This window comes from Apis mellifera, linkage group LG3, assembly GCF_003254395.2.
Source record: "Apis mellifera strain DH4 linkage group LG3, Amel_HAv3.1, whole genome shotgun sequence".
In the NCBI taxonomy this organism is placed as follows: domain Eukaryota; kingdom Metazoa; phylum Arthropoda; class Insecta; order Hymenoptera; family Apidae; genus Apis; species Apis mellifera.
The window spans coordinates 10,960,056-10,982,938 of NC_037640.1; the positions used below are offsets into that span (position 1 = coordinate 10,960,056).

The 22,883-nt window shown below is 41.0% G+C and overlaps 1 protein-coding gene across 1 annotated transcript in view; it reads right to left on the reverse strand.

The window, feature by feature from the left end:
• LOC413289 (neurogenic locus Notch protein) overlaps positions 1–22,883 on the reverse strand; it is a 214,315-nt gene that overhangs the window by 125,148 nt on the left and 66,284 nt on the right. Inside the window, 2 exon segments of the mRNA XM_006567988.3 lie at positions 11,306–11,501; positions 13,305–13,576. Coding sequence (XP_006568051.2) covers positions 11,306–11,501; positions 13,305–13,576 — 468 coding nt within the window.

Below are 22,883 nucleotides of genomic sequence, written 5' to 3' on the forward strand. Positions count from 1 at the left end.
GTAGGGATCATCCTGATCCCCCTCTATATATACCTACATAGGAACACGAAATATTCCCAATTCCCCTCGAGCTCCCTCCCCCCTCCCTCATGTTGCAAATCTTCCTCGTCTAATCCATTATTCCACATGGATAAACTTCAATGATTTTCGATACATTCGATATTCGAGAGTCTCCGATCGCACGTAGATTACCCGCGATTCATCCACGGATGAATGATCGCATCGAGAATTCGCCTCACTTTTATTGCTACCATTTTCGAAATTGCCGTTTTTCGAAGAAATACAGGGGAAAAATTCGACTCTCTCTCTTTAACCTAATAACGATTTATTAGTCGCTTGATGAAAAATCGGCAATTTCATATAAGGCTACTTTATGGAAAAACGGCGGACGATGCTCTTCGTCGGATGTTGGAATAAATCGAAGCTCGAAACGTATTCACTTCCTTGGAATATTTAAATTGTACGAAGCCGGTCAAACCTTATGAAACAATCCGGTTTCGCAACGTGTACCGTAAATTGCGCTCTCGCTACGATATTTCGAGGAACGACAACGAGGCTCTCGATCGGAGGAGGAGGGGGGAAGAAACGAAAAAACCCATTTTCATATCGCGGTGGGTGTTTCTGTTACGAGTTTCTACCATTGTCTTGGACCGTTGTCCAACGATCCTCGGCCAGGTATCGAAAAGGACACGTATAAAAGCCGTGTCGGTCGGGAACGAGCGCTTCGATCCCTGGCCGGTCGAGCGCATGGGGAGGGCAGGACGGGAGTTGGACGGCTTGATGTTTATGCGTCTTCGTTATATGATTCATATCGGATGCCACGGGGCTACGACAGGAGGAAGTTCCTCGAGCGTGGGCCTTCGCCGGTCGAACGAAGAAAATATGTCAGAAGTGATCCGGGGGGAACCAGTCGGGGAGGTGTTTTTCGGCGTGCTTCCCCGTGGTTCACGAAATGGAAATGGAAGGAAAAAAAAAAAAAGAAAAGAGAGAAGGAAGAATTTAGGAAGGATTTACGAAAGGAAGAGGAAAAAAGTATGGCGGAGAGTGTCGGTTCTCTGCTCATTTGTTGCTGTTCCTCCTCGTATTCCGTACGAGAAATTTACAGCGAGATATAAAATCGAAAACACGGCCATATTTTTTTTCCCCCGCCCGATTTTATCCGATGTTTGACACGTCAGACGTCCGCTCGAAAAAAAGAACGTGAAAGTTATTTCGCGCTCGAAACAATATAAACGTACGAGTATATACACGTTCGATCGTTCTTTTTTCCCCTTTTATTGTCCATTCTTTATTATTCGATTCGTTTCGTTTATATTCCGTAATAATTTTCACGATACCCTTCGTCCTTTCCTTTCGAAAGAAAGAAAGAAAGGGAAGAAGAAGAAGATGAGAAAATATCAACGGCGAGGAGGGATCCGATCACGATTCCTTTTTTATACGATCGACTATTTTTCAGTCGGCTAATTAATTAGGCACGCGATGAGCATTAAGATTCTACTGGCAATTAAGTCCTCAGTGTTGGAACGCTTCTACCACCAACACCGAACGTGTCTCGGTCTACCAGAAGCATCACGCCATGAGACACTCATCGAATCGAAACGCAAACTTAAAAATAGACCCCCTTCTTTTACTACAACAAGAATAATCTTTTTTTTCGTATTCGAACAATTAATTTAACGCACCGTCGATCACTGAAATGAATTTCCATCGAGAATTCGAGCAAGGATCACTGTCCATCCACCAATTATTTCGAGAGATCGTAACTCAACTCGGCTCGAGCTTTCTTCTTCAACGAGTTCCAATTTCGTCGTTGGCACCGTGTGTACAACACGATAACGTTGCAAAATGAAGTCATTTCGGTGCGGAACAACGCGCGAGCATGCTCGCAAAACCGGGGGAGGGGGAGAGGAGGGGAGAGGCAAGAAAGGGTCCGCTCGCGCGCACGATAAATGCAAAAAGGTGGAGCGATCCAACTAATGGGACCAGATCCGAATGGGCGAATCGATCGCAGTTTGTCACGATCGGGACCTGCACCTCGTTATCATTTGAGACCGCAACCTCGTGTGTGCCATCTCCTCTCTCTCTCCCTCCGTTCACCATTTTATGCGGGCCTCCAAAGAGAGAGAGAAAGAGAGAGAAAGATTCGAAGAAGAAGGCAAAAGAAGGGCAAAGTGTTCGCGTCTCGACGACGTCTCTCGAGAGGATCTAGCCTCTGCCAAGTCTCTCCTCGCTTTTTGCATCGAACACAGCCGAATGTAGCGGCATAATTTCGCCATTCGTTTCGACGTCCAGTTATTTCAGTGCAGGACGAGCCGTGCAGGATAAAAGGGGAGCGAAGAGAGAGAGAGAGAGAGGTCCTGGTCCCTCTTCCACGAACAGAAGGAACAGAAGGGATTATGGAGAGGGAACGAGAGGAAAGAACAATTCCTCCGTTCATTTTTCAGAACAAGTCTTTGGCAAAAGAGGGCAAGAGAGAAAGTAACTGCTTCAAGATGACTCGTCAACTTTTCTGCTTCTCTTAGTTAAATAAATTTGATGATAAATAAAATGATACGTTATATATATATATGTACGAGAGATATAATATCGAAGCTGTCTATATCTATTTTAATTTGAATACTAAAAATATTAACAATGCTCACCAATTAAATAAATTTATAATATGAGAGATATCAAAATGTATTTGAATTAAAAATAAAAGATTAGACACATTGCTAATATTCATTCAAGTCTCTTGTACTCAGATTAACAATATTTTCCAATAATTTCGAAAAAAGACATTCTTCGATCCCATTTTATTTTAAAAATTTCTTTATCCTTAAATCCTCGTAAAGAAAGATTAATGCTGGCAGCGCCTCGAGGAGATGGAGAGAAGATGAGGCACGCGAGGAATTCAATCGAGTCGAACGATGAATTTGACAGCGGTTTTGTCGTTAGCCGTACGTAAAATCGTACGTTACGAGAGTATCGGCGATTTAATTGGCGCGAAATTGGAACGCGGCTGTAGATTGAAATCGCGAGGGAGGAGGACGAAGAGAGACAGGTCTTCTCGCTCGAGATCTCTCGATTCCATCGAGGATCATCCGTTTGGGAGGGAGCCATTATCGATGAGCCATCGTGAAAACATTCTTCGCGCGGAATATTAAAGTGCCCTCCTCGTGGATAACCCACCATTTCGAGGTATTGATACGCTAACGATATTGCACGGCTATATTGTATTTTCGAAAGAATTATTTCGAAAATGCGTGAACAACAGCAACAGCTCTCGCTACTTATCCATTAAATCCAACTGTTCACTTTGTTCTTGAACATTGTTATTACAAGGCGATGCTCTTGCTTCTTTAATAAAAAATCGTTTCATCTATATTACAAGACTCCCTCGTTTTATCCTCCAGCTCTCGTCGATCAAAGCAGCGAATGGATAGGGAAAGAGAGAGGACGAGAATCTCTAATGAAAATGTAAAATTAATTTATATTATGTAGTTAACTAATCATTCAGTTTCTAATAAGAGAAAATAACTGATGATCTTAAATATTGAGTTGTTCGATTGAAACGTTAAGCGAGAGCATGGATGGAAAAAATGATAACTGTACCGGATGTCGCTGTACGATATTCCCGTAAGCATTTCTTCTTTCTCAGCTCTTTGCTGCAGCATTGTTCCGCGGCGAGATCTAGACCACCTCATTGATTATACATCACCGGCCTCCGTTACGATTCAACGTTACTTCGCATCTCGCGATTCATTTTATTCATACGAGCATCCTCCTTGAATCATCTTAAGTCTTCTCCTCCGATATTCAGATATTACAAACATATAGATAGATCTTTACGTGATTAGATCGAGAATCCTCTCGAAATTCTCCTCGATTTCATTTAAGGAGCGAGCCAATTATCGCGCTGCTTTAAATTCAAGCTCGCTCGCCCGATCTTTCACCGAATCGTGGAAATTTCTCCAATTTATCCGGATCTAATCTAGGCAGCCAACAATTAATTCCGGTATTGTGTTTCCGTGACGTAAACGGATGCACCGCGCGTGTAAAATAAGGAGCTATAAAACGCGCCTGGTAAACTAAACGCGGCTAATGGAAGCGGCCGGCTACAGGGCGCGCTTTCCCACCGTGTAATTGCCTGAATTGGCCGTGCTCGATAATCGTTACGTCACACGATCCTCGACGATCAACTTCCCCGTTCGACTTGTTGCGTTCCACTTGTTGTTTCGTAAAAATTTTATCGTAAAACGAGGAGGAAGAGAGAGAGAGAAGTAGGCGTTGTCGCTTGAACGAGAGAAGGAAGAGAGAATTCTCTCTCGCTTCTGGTCGTCGGAATTATCGATTCGTAATACGTTGATTAAACAGTTTTTTCTTGCGCACGTGGGATAGAAACAATGGATACACTGAAAAACCTGGTAGACCTTGCCTGGATCGAGCGAATATCCTTCGATCGCCTACGTTGTATTAGCGCAAGAGATTATAAATAGTGGATAATGAAACAACGTTTGTTAATCGAATCTTCGAATAATTTGTTTCGATTATTGTTATTGATGATCCTGATTCTCTTCGAAATTTAATAAACTTTCCGAGATGTTTTTGGGGAGGGAAAAAGAAAAAAGGAAGAAGAGAGATTTGCATCGATCGATTGTTCAAAAGAATTCCGCTGCAACGGAATTTAACCTTGATAGCTTCGATCGAGTTTTATGCGATTAATCATCGCCGCCTTTTACGCGCTCAATTTCTCTCTCGTCGATATGCGTAGATCACCGTTTAACTGGAACACCGAGGGACGAACGGGTTGAGCCGTATCAAGACGAGTAAGCGAGATAGCAGATATACGTTGCGTATTTCTAGGGAAAAAAATTTATGGAAAAATGGAAAAATTTTATTTCGTTCGAAGATTTGAAAGAGGCTCTATTTTGGAACAGAGATTTTCTCGTACAAGAAAAAAAGTTCTATCTTGCTTTGAATCAAGAGTTCGAAAAAAACTGTTTTTTTATTAAAATTTTACTCGTTTTATAATAATAAATTCGAAGGAAGTTCTACTTCTAAAAATGAATCAAGAGTTCGAAAGAAACTCTGTTTCTTTATTAAAATTTTACTCGTTTGGAATTCGAAAGAAGGAAAATTCGAAGGAAGCTTTGCATCTAAAAATGAATCAAGAGTTCGAAAGAAACTCTTTTTATTAAAATTTTACTCGTTTGGAATGAATTCAAAGGAAGCTCTACTTCTAAAAATAAATCAAGAGTTCGAAAGAAACTCTGTTTCTTTATTAAAATTTTACTCGTTTGGAATTCGAAAGAAGGAAAATTCGAAGGAAGCTTTGCATCTAAAAATGAATCAAGAGTTCGAAAGAAACTCTGTTTCTTTATTAAAATTTTATTCGTTTGGAATTCGAAAGAAGGAAAATTCGAAGGAAGCTTTGCATCTAAAAATGAATCAAGAGTTCGAAAGAAACTCTGTTTCTTTATTAAAATTTTACTCGTTTGGAATAAATTCGAAAGAAGCTCTATTTCTAAAAGTGAATCAAGAGTTCGAAAGAAACTCTTTTTATTAAAATTTTACTCGTTTGGAATAAATTCGAAGGAAGCTCTACTTCTAAAAATGAATCAAGAGTTCGAAAGAAACTCTGTTTCTTTATTAAAATTTTACTCGTTTGGAATTCGAAAGAAGGAAAATTCGAAGGAAGCTTTGCATCTAAAAATGAATCAAGAGTTCGAAAGAAACTCTGTTTCTTTATTAAAATTTTATTCGTTTGGAATAAATTCGAAGGAAGCTATATTTCTAAAAATGAATCAAGAGTTCGAAAGAAACTTTTTTTATTAAAATTTTACTCGTTTGGAATAAATTCGAAGGAACTCTACTTCTAAAAACGAAAGAGTTCCAAGTGCTTGCTTTAGAATTTTAATGCCTTCGCGTCGTCCTTTGAAAAAAAACAAATTCGTTTTACGTAGGTGTGTATCCAATATAAATATTCCCTAATCTAAATAATGATCTAGTTCCTGACAGGCGTTCGTAGACGTTCGCATAATTAATTCGCACATCCGGATCGTCCGGTTTCGTCATTCAACTAATTCTTTTCCTTTCTTTTTCCAACAACGAAGATTCAGATTCAGCGACTCACGAAGAGAGGCACAGTTATCTCGATCATCGACCAGTTTTACGAAACTCTTCCTTTTAACGATAACATTCACAGTACGTGGAAGGAAAAAGAATGGCACACGGATGGAAGGTTGACGCGCTCGCACCCGTTCAACAGCCTCTCCGTAATCCGTTCGAACGTCATCCTCGTGACAGATTGCAGATCATTGCCTAGCCGAATCGCGACAATCGTTTTTCTTAATCTTAATCCAAACGAGAGATGATCCTCTGGATAGTAAATGATTCCACCATTTCGTTCTGTCCAACACGTACCGATAAACGCGTCATAGTTAATTAATTCGATAAGCTTGAATACTTGCTGCAATAAATTACGAAAATATACGACGAGTTTATCAAATTGTCGTGCGTCTTATCGAAATTGGACAATTTAAAAGGAAGCGTTGTTCAAATGGATTGAAAGAAAATCGATTTTTTCCCCTTAACCGCGTATGAAACTAAACTATTTGTCCACTGTCAAGATGACGGATTGCAGATTGACCAGGATCTCTAAAAGAAGCGTAATCCTTTCGCGACTATGTGGAGAAGGTGATTTTTGTCGGGAAACGGTCGGCCGTGATTAGAGGCGAAGCGTACACAGTGTTCCTATACAGGAAATGGAAGATCTAACGAAGCAGCAACGGTTATGACTCCGGATAAGATTAATGCGGTTGGCAATCATGGAACTGTTTCCTCGCGCTTTATCTAAACACCTTGGATAGCTCCTTCGTGGATATTTTCACTTGTGCGTGCGGGGAGATCGACGATGACGCGTGTATATTTTTGTTTTTAGAAATGGAATACGAACGGATTTGATCGCGTCGTTGTTTTGTAACGCGTTTGTAATATTATTAACGAATCCGAATTGATGTTAATGGAGAGAGGAAATAACACGGAGCGTAATCGTTCCAAGACAAACAGCTGAAACATGTCTGAAACGCGTCTCCTTAACACATGGCGTACGAGTCACGAGATACCTCGAGTTTTAATGTTTCTTTTCCACTCGACTCGACGACTCGACGGAGGAATTAAAAACACTCGAAGCAATAATGGGAAGAAGAAATTCCCGCCACAAAAAAAAGAAATGTAATGTCTGTTCAAGATCGTCGAGTGAAGAAAAAGGAACGAAACCAGATATATACGTGATATGTAATTGCAAATTATTGCGAATATCATCGTATTTTGAAGCATTGTTTGAAAAGTAGACAATAATTGATCGATTTAATTTTATTTATATAATATATAAAAATACTTTTTTTAGAGCGCTTTCCCTCTCGTTCATCTTTAATTAATCAGATGTGCAAATAAGTTCTTTTCCCCTTTTTCTCCAAATTCAAGATTTTATCATATAAATCAGGTTTCAATCGGGTAGATCCCGATTCTTCTCGCGTTTGGGTCGGATTCTCGTCCATTCTCCTTCCAAATTAAAATTTAAATCCTTGCTACGATTTTTTGTGCGTGCACAAACCTTTTGGGTAGTTTTGATTTTCTAATTTGGAATGCAAAGATCCTAAGTAGCCATATTGTTTGAAATTGAAGGACTGGAAACTCTTGAAACGAAAGAAATATTAGGTTGAAAAGAAAGTTCTTACTTCTTTTTTGTTATTTTGATTTTAAATACTCTATTTTCAAATTAGTTTTCCTGATTTCTCAGAGTACCTCAATTCCAGGGATAACAAAATTTATTTCTTATCAGATATAAGATACATGCATTGAATTTAATAGTCAAAATATCGCAAGAACTTTTTTTCCAACCTAATAATTCAAATTCGAAAGTTACGATCATAGAAAAAGAAAAAGAGAACTTATTCGCACGCCTAATAATAATAATTAACACAAACAGTATCAATTTATTCACCAAAATTTACCGACCCCGTATATTTCCACATTCGAGGCACGTAAAGGACTGAAGAAACGAAAAAAAATCCCGGCGGTATCAACGGCACGATCTTCTCTCGAAAACCGAGCCAATTCAAAAAATTTCTACGCTTCCATAGAAACGTTCCTTAATATAAAACCTCGTTGCCAGGATTTCTCTCTCGTTCGAACGAAAATTCAAAAACGCGCGATGCATTCACGGCACGTATTTATCGGTGGAACGGGTTCTCTTCCTCGAACACGCTCCCTAGATCCTTATTTTTCTCCACGCGAGAAACCGAGAGCCCCTCGAGTGACCCTCCCCTCTTCGACGAAAACTTCAAAGTCGGCCTCGCGTGGAAATCCACTTGGAAATCGAGTCGACCGAGGCTGGATCGTCTGGATAGCTACGTGACGGAGCACGAGCCTGGACGCGCGAGATATTACGCGTCACATCGAAAGCAAGAAACGAGAAGGCTTCGAGGTACGCTTTCTTCGAGGTTAACAATGGACGAGCAACATCTTCATATAACATTAATATATGATCTACACTTTGATTCGTTGCGAATCAAAAGTGAACGAAGCAAGAAGTACGTGTAATTGAATCATTCGACAAACGAATTTCGAATCGATTTCCCTGGAATTGGCAACAGTTAATAAAAAGAGTGGGAACGATAGGAGAGGAGAGATGAAATTGGGGGAATGGGGGAGGAGATTTTGCGCAACAGGTGTGGACACATTCCAGCAGGGAGGAGGGGGTGAGTTTCGGGAGGAATTCGACCTCTCGGGGTCGGATCGCGGGCCCGCCGCTTTATCAAGATCCGTCCAAGGAGGCTAAGGCGTGCCCTTCCTTTCGCCTCGCCTCCGCTCAATTAAATTCTACTTTGGGAGGATCGTTTCATAAATCACGTCGTGTCCCGAGCACGCGCGCTACACTTCGCGCGTGCACTTTTTTTCAAGATGGGGAAAAAGTCTTCTTCTTCTTCTCTTAAATATTATATTAAAAACGAAGATAAAAGGTAAATAAGAAGAATACGAAACTATTGATCTCATCGTGGAATAGAATTTTTCTTAAGAATTAAGATGGATCGAAGTTTATTTTAAAATAGAAAAAAAAAAAGAATGTTGGAAATTTCGTACATTTTCGTACATCTCGATTAATTACGAAAGCATCTGTCCTCGATAGGCTCGCCTCCTCCCGACCTAACCATTTAATAACACGGTATCTCGTGGCGGCACCACCTGGCGGTCAGCCACGCCGCATCAAAGTCTTTATTAGGCCCAATTGAACGTTATTGCTTCTCGGGCCGCGTAACGGAGATTGGCGCGGGAGGAGGAAGCGTCGACGAAATGAAACAAGGACGAAAAAGAGAAAGGAAGAACGAAGGGACGCTCAATCTCGCTCGAGATGGTCGCGTGTATCGGGGAGTGGAAGAGATTTTTCAACGTTGGACACGATACGATACGTGCATCGGTCGGTGCATACGTTAACCCGCGCAGGAAAGGTTGCAGAGGCTCCGCCACGCCGGGCGGATTAACAGCGTTAAAGGGAATTATCGGGTAGCGGCGCCGATTAACCCCACTCGCCGATATTTATTAGCCGGCTAAACCTCGATCATTCCTCCACCGACTACAACTCTGTCCGTGTTAACCAGATACCGTTCAATCAACGATGCCATTAACGTTCGCCTCCCTATCGTGTCTTCCATTCTGGAGAAAGGATAGAAATTTCAAGGAAGCATATTTTCCCTCTGAACCAGGTGAATAAAATTTATTCCATTATCTCGTGATATCGAGAAATGAGAGAAAAATGAAGATGTCCGCGATTTCGTTCGACGAACCTCTCTTCTCGACGTAGGAGACAAAAAAAGAAATATATATAGGCGTACGTGCACACGTGGTTACAGCCACCGGCGTCGAGCCGATATAATTCAATATAATGTAGGGCCCAGCGACATTATCTGGTCCCCGCGCAGTCAGCCCGACTCGGCCTCCGATTAATCTCGACCCGATCTCAACAAAGCGCGGATTTATGTTCTCTTATGCGCCCGCCGAGTCCCCCGCTGGAACCAGTTTTTGGCGAGCTCGTTTCTTTTCCGCGATACCCCGCTCGTTTTTCTCCCCTCTCCCCTTTTCACTCTATGCTCCTCTTATGCTACCTTCTTCTTTCTTCCTTCCTTTCTTTCTTTTTTCCCTATCCTCTCGTATCGAGGAATCTCCCCTCGTCTGCTCCCTCCTCCCTTTTCGAAAATTCCCCTCCCCGCGACCGCAACTTCAACCCCTGCCGCCATTATTATTCGTAAACTCGCCCGACAAATATCCATTCTTTCGCTGTTTATTTCTCGTCCAGGTGGTTGGCGAAGAGAACGAGTTTTCTTGATATTAATCGATCCAAATTATTCCCCTCCTTCAGGACGAACGATCCTTCTTCGCTTTGGCGAAATTTGTTCCGGCGAAAGTTTTCGAAACGTTGGGGAGTGGGGGGGAGGTTATTTTTCCCGAATCGACGAACGTCGAATTACCAGCAAATCCGTAATGGGCCGTGGGATCGGGCCGAGCATCCTCGTTGCCCGACGACGTCGTTATTCACTCCACGTTCGAGCGTCCGTGCTCAATCGGTAATTGCGGCAAAGACGAACGACACACCACCGCGGTGCCCTCTCGTAGGCCGCTCCCCTCGCAATGCAACCAGAAATATTTCCTTCCCAATCTTCCCTTCGTGGAGAATCGTAATTTTTTCGAAAACGAAAGAATCGATTAAACGTGATACGTTATTTTTTAAAAGTGTATTAAATAACACGCTTCTTAATTAAGATAAACGATCCTTCGATTCGATCTTTCGTCTCGAAATCGTAATTTCCTCCTCCCCGATTATCCAAAGATCATCACGCAATTTCAAGGAGGAAATTCGAGACGATTTCACCGATGTTAAAAACTCGTTCGAGGAAAATGAATAAACGTAATAACAATAATAATGAAAAAATATATTTTGTAACAAAATTTTAAACATCGAAATCGATCCCCTTCGTACCGATATCGATTCTCACCCCAAAGTCCTCTCGGTGGGATGCCGAGATAATCCGGGAGTTGGGAATTGGTGATAAAAATTTATGTTGAGCGTGGTATCGTTCGCGAAATGGAGTCGTGAAAGGAAAAGAAAAGAAAGGAGGAGGCGGCTCAATTTCGATTTCGTCGCCTCCCCCTTCGTTTTATCGGAAAGCGGCGCGTGAGAGCGCAATTTACGAATGAAAGAAGATATGTAAAGCAGAGAGAGAAAGAGAGAGAGAGAGAGCGTTAACGATGTCGTTCTTCGACTTACTTGTACGATCCGTGAATGTTCTTGCAGGAGCCGTGTCTGCACGGGTTCCTGTCGCATTCGTCGATGTCGTCCGCGCAATTCGGGCCCGTAAAGCCGGGTGCACACGTGCACTTGTAGCTGTCCTCCAGCGATAGACACTCGGCCCCGTTTCGACAAGGCGAGGAGGCGCAGTGGTCTTGTTGCTCGCAGTGCTCGCCTGTAACACATCGAGGGGAAAAGAACGAGCGGTATTACTACTGCTCTGCGACTCGAGAATTCTGTTACCCTTTAAGCGGCGAAAATTCTCGTACGTAATTATTAAATCTTGCCACTTTTTGCGATTTCGTAATGAAAGTATTCTAAAACTTTTACCATTTCCCAGACTCGTATTCTCTGTGCAGATTTAATTTATATTTGTATTCAAAAGTTACTCGATAAAGCGTATATGAATAAGTTTGGCAGCTGCTGTTGCGAGATTGAAAAAAAAGGGGAGGGGAAAAGAGAAGGGAGCAATCCCTCTATACATTTACAATCTTAGCAATGCAAATATGCGCAAGAGAGATATAAGAAAAAAGAGAGAGAGAGAGGAATTTTGAAACGTGACAAATATTTTTATAATAAATAATTAATTAAACGAATAAATCGTCCGTTATCGATCACCACCTAAGAGAAGAGAAGTACGCGACAAGTACGCGCAAGCGCGTGCACGATCCATGGGTAAGTATGCGGGTTTTTTAAAAAAAAAAATCTTCTCGATAGAGATCAACGGCGAGGAGATGTATTTGCACGACGTTTCATACCGGTTTCGCTGCGTCCGTTCGAGATAGATCGTTTAAGATGGCGGTGACCAAAGTCCCCTGCCGTCCATCTCCTATTCCTCCCTTCTCGAAGAGGTCAGCTGATTAGTGGAACTAATTACCGGAGTCGCTGCCCGCTCTCCTGAATCTCCTCGGATGTCTTTGCTTCCCTCAGCGATGCTAGACGCGACAGTGGTTCTTCCACGCTTATTTCCTCGAAATATCGTTGGAGAGAGAGAGAGGGATGCCTCTCGAAATATAAAATACGTCCAAACGAAATTCTCAATTTGTACGAGAAATGTTGCGTATAGATAAAATAAAGTAATAAATACAATAATAATAAGGAAAGAAAAATTAAGGATCAAGCCTTAGAAGGAGAAAAGTAATGCGATTTTTCGAGATGAATTAATCGTCAAAGGATGGTGGAAACAAGAGAGTTGGAATAATAGAAGGAAAGAGAAGGAAGTTAGAGTAAGTTTCGTTAAATGAGAGCTACTGGGGCAAAGGTACCGCCGCGGCGAAACGCCGCATTGCTCTCCGCCAATTATCCCGCTGCCACGAACTTCCCTCTTCTTTCCTCCCGAGTTCCTTCTCCTTCCCCTCCCCTCCCCCGATTTATTTGTCAAGAGAGCACGTGCCCCGTAAAAAAATACTCGTTTAGACAGAGAGATACTTCCGCGATCCGAACAAATTCGAATTTCCTCTCTCTAGAGAGAGAGAGAGAGAATGGAACGATGTCCTTCCATTACATTATCTCTCCAATCGATCGATTTATAATCGACGTCCAATCGATTCCCGTTCCATTTTTCTTCTCTTTTTCTTTTTTTTTCGTCGAACGGTGGAATTATCCTATCCTCGGCTCTACAATGAAACGGAGACAATGCGAATACCGTTGTTACCACGTAGCGTATTATCTATCGCTCGATCTATCGTACAACCTTGCCAACTCTGCCTACGCGATGGAACTAGTTGGTGACGGAAACGCTGATTGTTCACGGAGGAAAATGGAAAATATTTTTATCTTATACAGCTTATCTTTATTATCGGCTCTCTCGTTAGACGCTCGTGATTAAATTAATTCTGGAGAAAGACTATATCTGATTTCTCTCGACTTTATCGTATCGTATGAAAAAAAAAAAAAAAGAAAAAAGACACGTTTTATGGAGAATATTTTAACATCGACAACGAAATTAGAAGGGATGAGGAGATATCTGTATGCTTACCGGTGTATCCAGTGGCGCAGGTGCACACGTATTCGTGGAGAGACTTCAAGTTGCAAGTGGCGCCGTTCAGGCACGGGGACGAGTCGCACGCGTTCTCGAGCGGGATCTCGCAGAGGCTCGCTGTAAATCCGACGGGGCAGGAGCAAGCGAACGATGGCGTACCACCCCCGATGCTTTCCTTCACCCTGCACGAACCACCGTTCTGGCACCGTGGGCCCGTGTGGCAGGGATTTAGATGCTGGCAGTACTCCCCCACGAATTTCGACGTGCATCTGTAAGGAAACGGCGCGTTTTTAGCGGTAAATTCGAAGAGAGGAAATATTCGAGATGTAAATTCCTAATTTTTGAGTAATTACGACAGAATTAGTAAACTTTATTTAATATATATATCTTGCTTGGCATGTTTCTATTTCGTTCTTTTATATTTCCTTTGCGCAACAATTCTTTTTTGTATTAATTTACAAGTGAATTTAGAATATTATTAAGCCACGAGTGCAAATTGAAATATTAAATGATTTCAAAAATTCAATGATGTAGAAATGAGAATATTGAAAATGAGGTAGGATAAAAATTAATATTAATTGCACTTCTAATTAAGGACTTGAATTTCAAAGCTGTTCCCACATGGATACAAAATACAAAGTACAATTAATGTTTCAAGAAATAAGAATTGTTATTGTTTGTTTCATATAGGCAAACAACCGTATATATTTTTTTGCAACTCATAAAAATTCATGCAATAAACGAAGATAAATTGAAAGCCAAAGGAGAAATAGAATTTGACATATCCTCCAATCACACTTTTCAGACATTTGAATGAAAGTGAGCAAATTCGAAAAGTAGGTATCTCAGCTAACAGAGGATCGTGCTTATTGCTATAAAACTCGAAACAATAAAAGTTCGAACGGTGAAAAAAATAGAGGAATAATTCATTATTATTTTCTTAAACAAGGAGATCCTATTGCTAACACATCAGAAATCGAAATAAATGAGATCTCAACTTATCCATCACATATATTTCACCGATCTATTATCACTTGTTTCGCCACTTACAATTGTTTTTAAAAAATAAAATATTCAACGTTCGAGAAGCAACATTCTTGAATATCTCTATCTATTAATCTCGATCGAATTAAATATCAAATCGAAGTTTCGAGAATATTCTATTTTTCTTCTTCACCGAGAAGAAAACCTATAATAAAAGACTTTTCATCACGATTCTGCCACATTCACGAAAACTTTTCTCAATCGACGAGGAAGACAAGAAAAAGTTTCTTTTTACGTAAACGTGAACTTTTACACAGTCAATGTGAAAGCGTGCTTACCCTCTAATTTATTCCCTCGAAATAAAACGATGATCCGTATTATTAAGGGATATATATCTATAAAATTCGCGTTGTGCAATTCTTTCGCCTATTTTTCGATCCCTCCTCGAGTCACCTCTTCCCATATTTAGAAAGAAATTCATTCAGATTTCATCCTCCTTCCCTCTCTCTCTCCTTAATTATATCTCTAATCTTTTGTTATTCCGCGTGGTATTCGTTCTTCCATCCAACAAGAAGCGCGTGTCCCATAAAATGGGACGCGAAAGCAGAAAATCAATCGACGACGAAGGTTTCTACGATCCAAGAAGGGAAACGCGTCGTTGAAACGAGCCATCTACCCTTTCTTCTGAACCATCCTCGTTCCAATGGTTTTCAACGATCGCCTCTTGGAGAAAGACCTCCTGATGATCCATGGATCATCGTGGATCACGGCCTACCCGCTTCTCGGGTAGAAAGAACAGCGAAGAAGGTTGGGAGGAACGGTAGTTGTCCGTCTCTTAAGGATAACTCGTTTTGCTCGGCATTTTTCTTCCACTCGTTTCGAATATTTCCTGCAGCGAGTGTTTCCTACAGCGGACAAATTGGACCGAGTTGCTATCGCAAGACTCGTCGCAGTTCTCGTGGAAATTCGCTTCGTTCAAATAGATATGAAAAGCGGGGAATCTCGATTTGCATCGATCGATAGCGATTTTAAGCTCGAAATCGACTCGATTTCGTGTATTTGATTAATTTTAACCCTTTGCACTTCAACAAGGATTCCATATCATTTCGTTGAAATTGAATTTTTTAGCTAACTTAAAACGATTTCACGAATTAACGTGTAAAACTTTTACATTATAATATTTTGTGTATCTTTTCGTGTAAAAGAAAAAGAAAATTTGAATATTAAAATCTATCGTTTTGTGCGATATTTTAATAATAATTAACAAGATCCTCGGTTTGTCAGGGCAAGTAAAATTTCGCTCGATATATTTCACCTTTCTTATTTTATCGAGAGCAAACTTTACGATCCTGCTCTGTTATTCTTATTTTTCATTCATTCTACATTCTTCTTATACCACATCTCCACTCTCACCGCCATTTTCCTTTCCAATTTCGTTGTTCGACAACGTAAAATCAAACTCATCTTCTCTCCACCTAATTTCATTATCGTATTCCACTTAGTCAAAAACTTTGAAAATTAAATAAATTTGAGATAAAAGAATCTAAGAATCACTCGACAATATATTATTCCACACTTCAAGATTAAATTCATAAAGAAATCTTATACTTGAAGCGATACTTTTAAAAATACCAAACCTAAATGAACCCGAGAATCCACCAATCGAAAGGGTTAAACGATCATCCATCCTCGACTTCTCAATCGTCTACTTCTAAAATGTCCATCTTTATCCCTCGTTTCTCCTTTTTAGCCGTGCACCCTGTTCCTCCCCGCGGGGAAGAGGGAAAATTCTTCTCGATGCTACGAATAAAAATGCGAGTAAACGAGCGGGGGACGGAACGTTTTAAAGACAAGAACGTATCGGTGGCCATTGTTGAGCGCACAGCTGGTTCCGCGGCTCGTTGCTTCACGCAGCTCGTCGCGCCGCCGCTTCTTCTTCTCCTTTCTCCTTCTTCTTCTTCTTCTTCTTCTTCTGTCTCGAGGATACGTTGCGTACGCGAGCGCTTAGAAGGCCGCAGCCGGTATCTCTATAAACGGAAGCGACGATTCCACGGCCATTATTCGCCGGCACCGGGTTTCTTCTATGGACTACCGGATGGTGGCCGGCCCGCGTTGAGCACCATCGCTTGGATTTATTGACTTCTATCCGTGAATATTCCCTTCCGAGCCGACCAGGGACGTAACGAGCCCGCCGTGGTGCCCACCAAAGGAAACCCTCCTCCCCCTCCTTCCTTCTTTATCTCCTGCGGGACGTATTATTTTAGAGAGAGACTCGAATCCATTGCGAAATCGTCCATGTTTCTCGTCCCGTTCCGTTTCGTTCTCTCTCGCGGAGCTTAGAGTTTGCGGACAAGGATTTCGTAATCAGAGGTAGACTCTCTCCTATTTATTTATTTATTTATTTATTTTAAAGTTGGGTTAAAGTTACGTCGATATTTCATGCAACGTTTTACGTAACGTTGTGGAATGCGTCAAAGTGGAATGTTTACGTTATTACGCGGCGCGATCACATCTACGAATATCGTGTCAAGTACGCTGTAATTACGCTGTATCGTGCTCTGTGAAAACGGCCGGTAATTTTATCAACGAATGTGGGACACGCGATGTCCCATGATTCGACGAAAAAACACGACGCTCTCTCCTTTTAATCTCCAAATTAAAAGAATTCTTAACGAGTTTCCTTAAATCCAATTCTATCCCCTTCTTTCGTGGGATCATCTCTGAAAGGAGAGGAGGAAAGAAAATCGGAAACGAGAAGGAGAAGGACGAGGTTATACTGGTTGCTCGCGTGTATATTCATCTTGCACGCGAATATGATTGCATCAAAGAGTGTACGCGGAGCGTGTATCAATCAGGGACTTCACGGGCAGTAAAGTTCCATCCGGTAGCATCATCATCATCCCGCTTTGTTGCCTCTCTCTCTCTCTCTCTCTCTCGGGTGGGGAGCGAAGAGGTTGCTCGAAAGAAGAGGACGAAACGAAGCCACTTTATGGTTGACCATTCCCTCCTGTAATGGGCAACGTCCAGGCGGCTCCGCGACACGCCGCCAAGATTTATTCCGCTCCGCGTGCGTCCGCGCAACGCGTATCAATCGCGATCTACGAGCGGACGCTCCTTAAATTTCGTCTTATCGTCCGGCGACGATCGACGGCGACCAGATCCCGCGCGGGAGAGAGAGAGAGAGAGAGAGAGAGAAGAAGAGGGTAAGAAGAGGTCGAAAGATCGGTCGAACGGAGAAATATAATTTTAGATATGATTCTTCGATTAAGGGAAACATTTAATCCTTCAAACGAACACAATGGGATCGATGGAATAAAGCTTTTCAAGGAAATAATACGACACGCGTTTTGTTTTATTTATTATGATGGAAATTGTCGTCTATTTGTTGATAAAATATTCGTTTATTCGCATAACGTGATCGTGGAATGAAATCTAGTTTCGAAGTTTCATTTCGAATGTCGTATTCCATGAATATGACAGTATAAATAGTATTACAGCAAAACAATATCGCTAATTAATCAAAATTTCTATATAATTATGAAAATTCGATAAACTTTCATCGAATTCCATGAATTTCGGTTGCAAGTGGAATCAACTTTTCAATAATATGACAAGTATTTTTCTTTATTATTAGATATTGCAAATATAAAAATAAAAAGATACCATCAATTAATCAAAATCCTTACACAATTATGGAAATTTGATAAACTTACATCGAATGTTACATTCCATGCAAATGGAATCAACTTTTTAATAATATGATATAATATACGTATTTTTCTTTATTATAAAATGGCGCTAATTAATCAAAATCCCTACATAATTATGGAAATTTGATAAGAGTTCAACTTTCATCGAATATCACATTCCATGCAAATGGAATCAATTTTTTAATAATATGACACATATTTTTCTTTCTATCTAGATTTTATTAGATGGCGTTAATTAATCAAAATCCTTACATAATTATGGAAATTCGATAAACTTTCATCGGATTTCACCTATCTCGGTGGCAAATGGAATCAATCTCTCAATAATATGACACGTATTTTTCTTTATTGTGATAGAAATATTGCAAATATTAGCATAAAACGATACCAATTACTCAATTAATCAAAATCTTTAACTGGAACGAAATCCAGTTTCAAACTTTCAGCGAATGTCGCATTCCACGGATCTCGATTGCAAATGGAATCAATCTTTCAACGAGATAATATGGCACATATTTTATTACGAAACTGCAAAGATTCAAAATCATCGATTAATCAAAATCCTTCGTGTTTAAGCAAAATCCAACTTTCATCGAATCCGATTCCAAATCAACCTTTCAACGAAATATAACATTATTATCCTTTTCCTTATCACGAAACTTTAAAAACTTCACAAAACCGATAAATTAAATCAAAATCCGGACGAAAATTTTCCAACTTTGATCGAATCTGAATCCAAATCAACGAAATACAACATTATTATCCTTTTCCTTATCACGAAACTTTAAAAACTTCACAAAACCGATAAATTAAATCAAAATCCGAAAATTTTCCAACTTTGATCGAATCTGAATCCAAATCAACGAAATACAACATTATTATCCTTTTCCTTATCACGAAACTTTAAAAACTTCACAAAACCGATAAATTAAATCAAAATCCGGATGAAAACTTTCCAACTTTGATCGCGTTTCTCAGGATCGCGAAATGTTGAAGCCGGTCGCGCGCTCGAACAAGTTTCGTCGATCGAAGAAGAGGAGGAGGGGAAGAAAATGGCAAAAAGGAATTAATTCGAAGCGAAGTGAAGGATGCACCGCGTAGCCAGGTGTTCTTCGCATCCTCCCTCCCTCCCTCCCTGTTTCTATACGCGGCGAGGAGAAAGAGAAGGAGGAGGAGGAGAAGACTTCGAGCCCATAAGGGTCGATCGGCGGCCAGAAGAAAATGGAAGAAATACGGAAGGAATACGGCTTGCGCTCGCCGCAAGGATCACGATCGATCCGAGTGTGTAAACACCGGGCCGGAATGCGACGGATCCGCGACACGAGGGGAGGAGGAGGAGGAACACTGAATTATGCGACGAACGGTCGGTTTTCCAGCCAAGCCGGATCGATTCCGGCTTTACGCAAAAATAAGAGGAGGAGGACGGAGCAAGAAGCATCGACGCGCGCATGATTTGTGTCGGTGGAGATTTCACGGGGGAAAAATAGAGGAGAGGACGTAACAACAGGCTGCAAGAAATTGAGACACGCGCGAGAACACTTGTCTCTCGATTTTTTTCACTCGCGAAACCCGACAGATCGTGATAATTTGAAACGAGATAGGAATGTTATTTTCTTCTTTGAAACAAGTTTTCTTTTTTTTTCTCTCTTATACAGAAGAGAAGAATTCATTTCGCTGTTTCTCGAATCTAGAAATCCTTTAAAAAAGTTGTAAACTCGAACCGTTCCTCCTCGTAAAATCGTCCTTCGATCCATTCCCCGCCAATAACAATGTTCCGTCGAAAAAACAGAATTTTTGGCCAACGAAGCGAATCTTGGATTTACGATCGACTCACACACGAATTTCTGCCTATCCAGAGAGAGGAAGAAACATTTTTACGACACGTTGGCTCTCACGAAGAGACGCGATACGACAATTAGCAACAGCATTCGTCCGACGAATAGCTCGTCGGACAGAAATCATCGTCGTGCATCGATGAACGCGCAATCGTTACGAGGCAACGGTCGCTCCTTGATGAATCGATCTGCATAATCGAGATCTCGATCCCTCGAACGATGCCCCCCACCCCCGGCTATCGCTCGATCGACTCGCGTTTCCATGCAAATTGCTCGCAACTAATTCTACGATCGATGCTTGCTTCGTGCTCTTTAGATAAGATTGTGGAATCTTCTGGAAAATTCTGGAACATTATTATTACGAAATGAAGCGACTATTATACTCGAGGCTGGAGGCTTGAAGAGAAAAAATACGAAAAGCGAATAAAATTTGGGGGAAAGTAAGAATCGGATCAAGTTGCGATATGGAAGAAGGGAAAAAAGAAATGAAAGAAGAGGAGAGAAAGAGAGGAGGTAAGGAAGAAGGGAAAAAATTTAAACGAGAGAAATATATAATTTCGGCGTAATAATAATTGTGCAACGTTAAAACGGTCTGAAAGAGACGCAGGCAGAGAGTTTTAAGCGGACTCGGCCAGCGACTCGCCAGTTAATTGCGACGGTCTTCGGTTACAAAACTGTTTAAACTGTTTTCTGCGGTGTGCGTTTAGGGTTTCACCAAGCCTTGTTAAACACACGCGGTGTGTTACAGAACGCTAAACTAATCGTGGAACGTGTAACGATAGAGCTTTCGAAACGATATAAGATAGGATCGAAATTAAAATAACAATAAAAATTATTCTTCGAATAATCGAGAGATATTTAGAATTATTAATTTTTCTCGACTCGAATCGATCCTCGCCTTTCCACGCGAGAAGAATATCACACGCGTTAATTAATAACCCAAATAATCTTCAGTAGTGATTTATTTTTTGGAGGATCTAAACGCGATATAAATAGGTTCTAATTGGTTGGTGAAACACGAGGATAGAAAATCCTTTGGGCAAATAATAAAAAAATCTCGAGCAAACGGATGTTCGTCTCTCTCTTCCTCTCCGCGCGAACGAAATATTCGATCCACTCGTTCGTCGATCGAACGAGATTGGCGACGAAATTTTTTACTCTCCCCTCCTCCCCCCTCCTATTTTCGCCACTCGACGAAATAAGACAATTAAGACGATGCCGATGAATCATGTATCCTAACGCTACGTGGGAGTGCAAAGTTTGCGCTGGTTCCATGTCAATTTCCGTGGTCTCTTCCTAGTTCTCGCCTCCCATTCACACGATAAATTAGACGGAACAGTATTTAGAGATATTCGCGTTCTTTCCTAGCCGCTCATTAAGTAACACATGTTAGCAAGCACGAATTTGTTATGATAAATATATTCCCACCACGGATAGAAAGAGATAACCCGAAAACATATCTGGTTCTCCCTTTAAGTATTTCACTTTTAAATTTTCACAAAGTTTTGTAACAAATAAATACGCGAAATATAGTATAATATAATAATTTTTAATCCGTTAGTGTAACTTTTTATAGAAAATCGAATCGAAGTTTTATTTTATATTACGTTTTTCTCTTTTTTTTTTTTTTCCGTTGATTGAAAATTTCTCGCTGACAAATTCCTTCCTCCTCGACGAACGATCATAAAGGAACGGAATTCGAAGAATGTCCGGTCCAGGTACCGTAAAAATTTTATTACGCCGGCCGCAAGGCGCACAAGTTGAGGTGGTTCGCGGGCAATTAATAAAGCTCGAGAAAGGTGTCGATGATCTCGAGAGGAGGATAATCGAGATTTCCGCGAATTTGTCGGAAACGAACGGATAGCTCGTTCGAAATCGTCTTCCAGCTATTCGAATTGCCTCTCTCCTCCATCACCAATGGACCAGTATTTGAAATTGTAGCAGCAAAGCCAATCCTTTCCCTTTCAACTCTTTTTTCCCTTCAGCTTTCGAATCTTTGAAAACTTTGTTCGTTAGAAAATCGATCTTGGATACATTTCGTTTCTTCATCCACCGTTTATATTTTTCAATCCATCCACGCGAATCGAAAGCATTTTACATCTCGCGGCAAGGGGACGAGTCTTTATTCCCTGGTCGTTTTCGCGATTCTTAGAATCCACTTGGAGGTACCGTAATCGAATTTCCGGTCTTAAAGATCGGGCGGCGAGATTACGAACGATAAAATAGGAAGGATCGTTTCAAGCCTGGGCAACCGGTCGATCGAAAATAGAAAATAGGCGAGAGAGAGAAAGAGAAAGGGAGAGGGAGAATCTAAAGCGGACTACCGTCATCCCTGGCCGATACTGTGCGGCACTTAAACCGGCTAAAATGGCAGCCTCCGGTGTCATTACGAATCCGTCCACTTAGCTCGTAATAACATCGCAGTCGCAGCCCAACGGAAAACGAAGCGCGAGCAAAACGAGGATCGCAAATTGACCAGCGTCTTCTCCTCTCTCCATTGTTCGCCGCTCGGCCGACAATTTCACGACAATTTCTAAAATCGTGACCGGTGACGATGATTTTCCCTTTTTACGGCCTTTTTACCAACGATCGGCCCCGCGTAAAGGGGGAAACGAATTATTTCGAGGCCTTTCCTCGTGCGAAAATTAATCTCTTCGCAAAATCTCTCGAAATAAATTTATATGATCGACGAAACTCGAAAGTATGATTTTAAATCGCGATTCTGCGATCGTCAAAAGGAAACGAATCTTTCGAGATCTTTTCCATTCCTCGTACGAAAATTAATTTCTTCGCAAAATTTCTCGAAATAAATTCGCATGATCGACGAAATTCTACGATTATGCAATCGTCAGAAGAAAACGAGTCGAAATTTTTCCATTCCTCGTGAGAAAATTAATTTCTTCGCAAAATTTCTCGAAATAAATTCGCATGATCGACAAAATTCTACGATTCTGCGATCGTCAAAAGAAAACGAATCAAAATCTTTTCCATTTCTGCGAAAATTAATTTCTTCTCAAAATCTTTCGAAATAAATTCGCATGATCGAC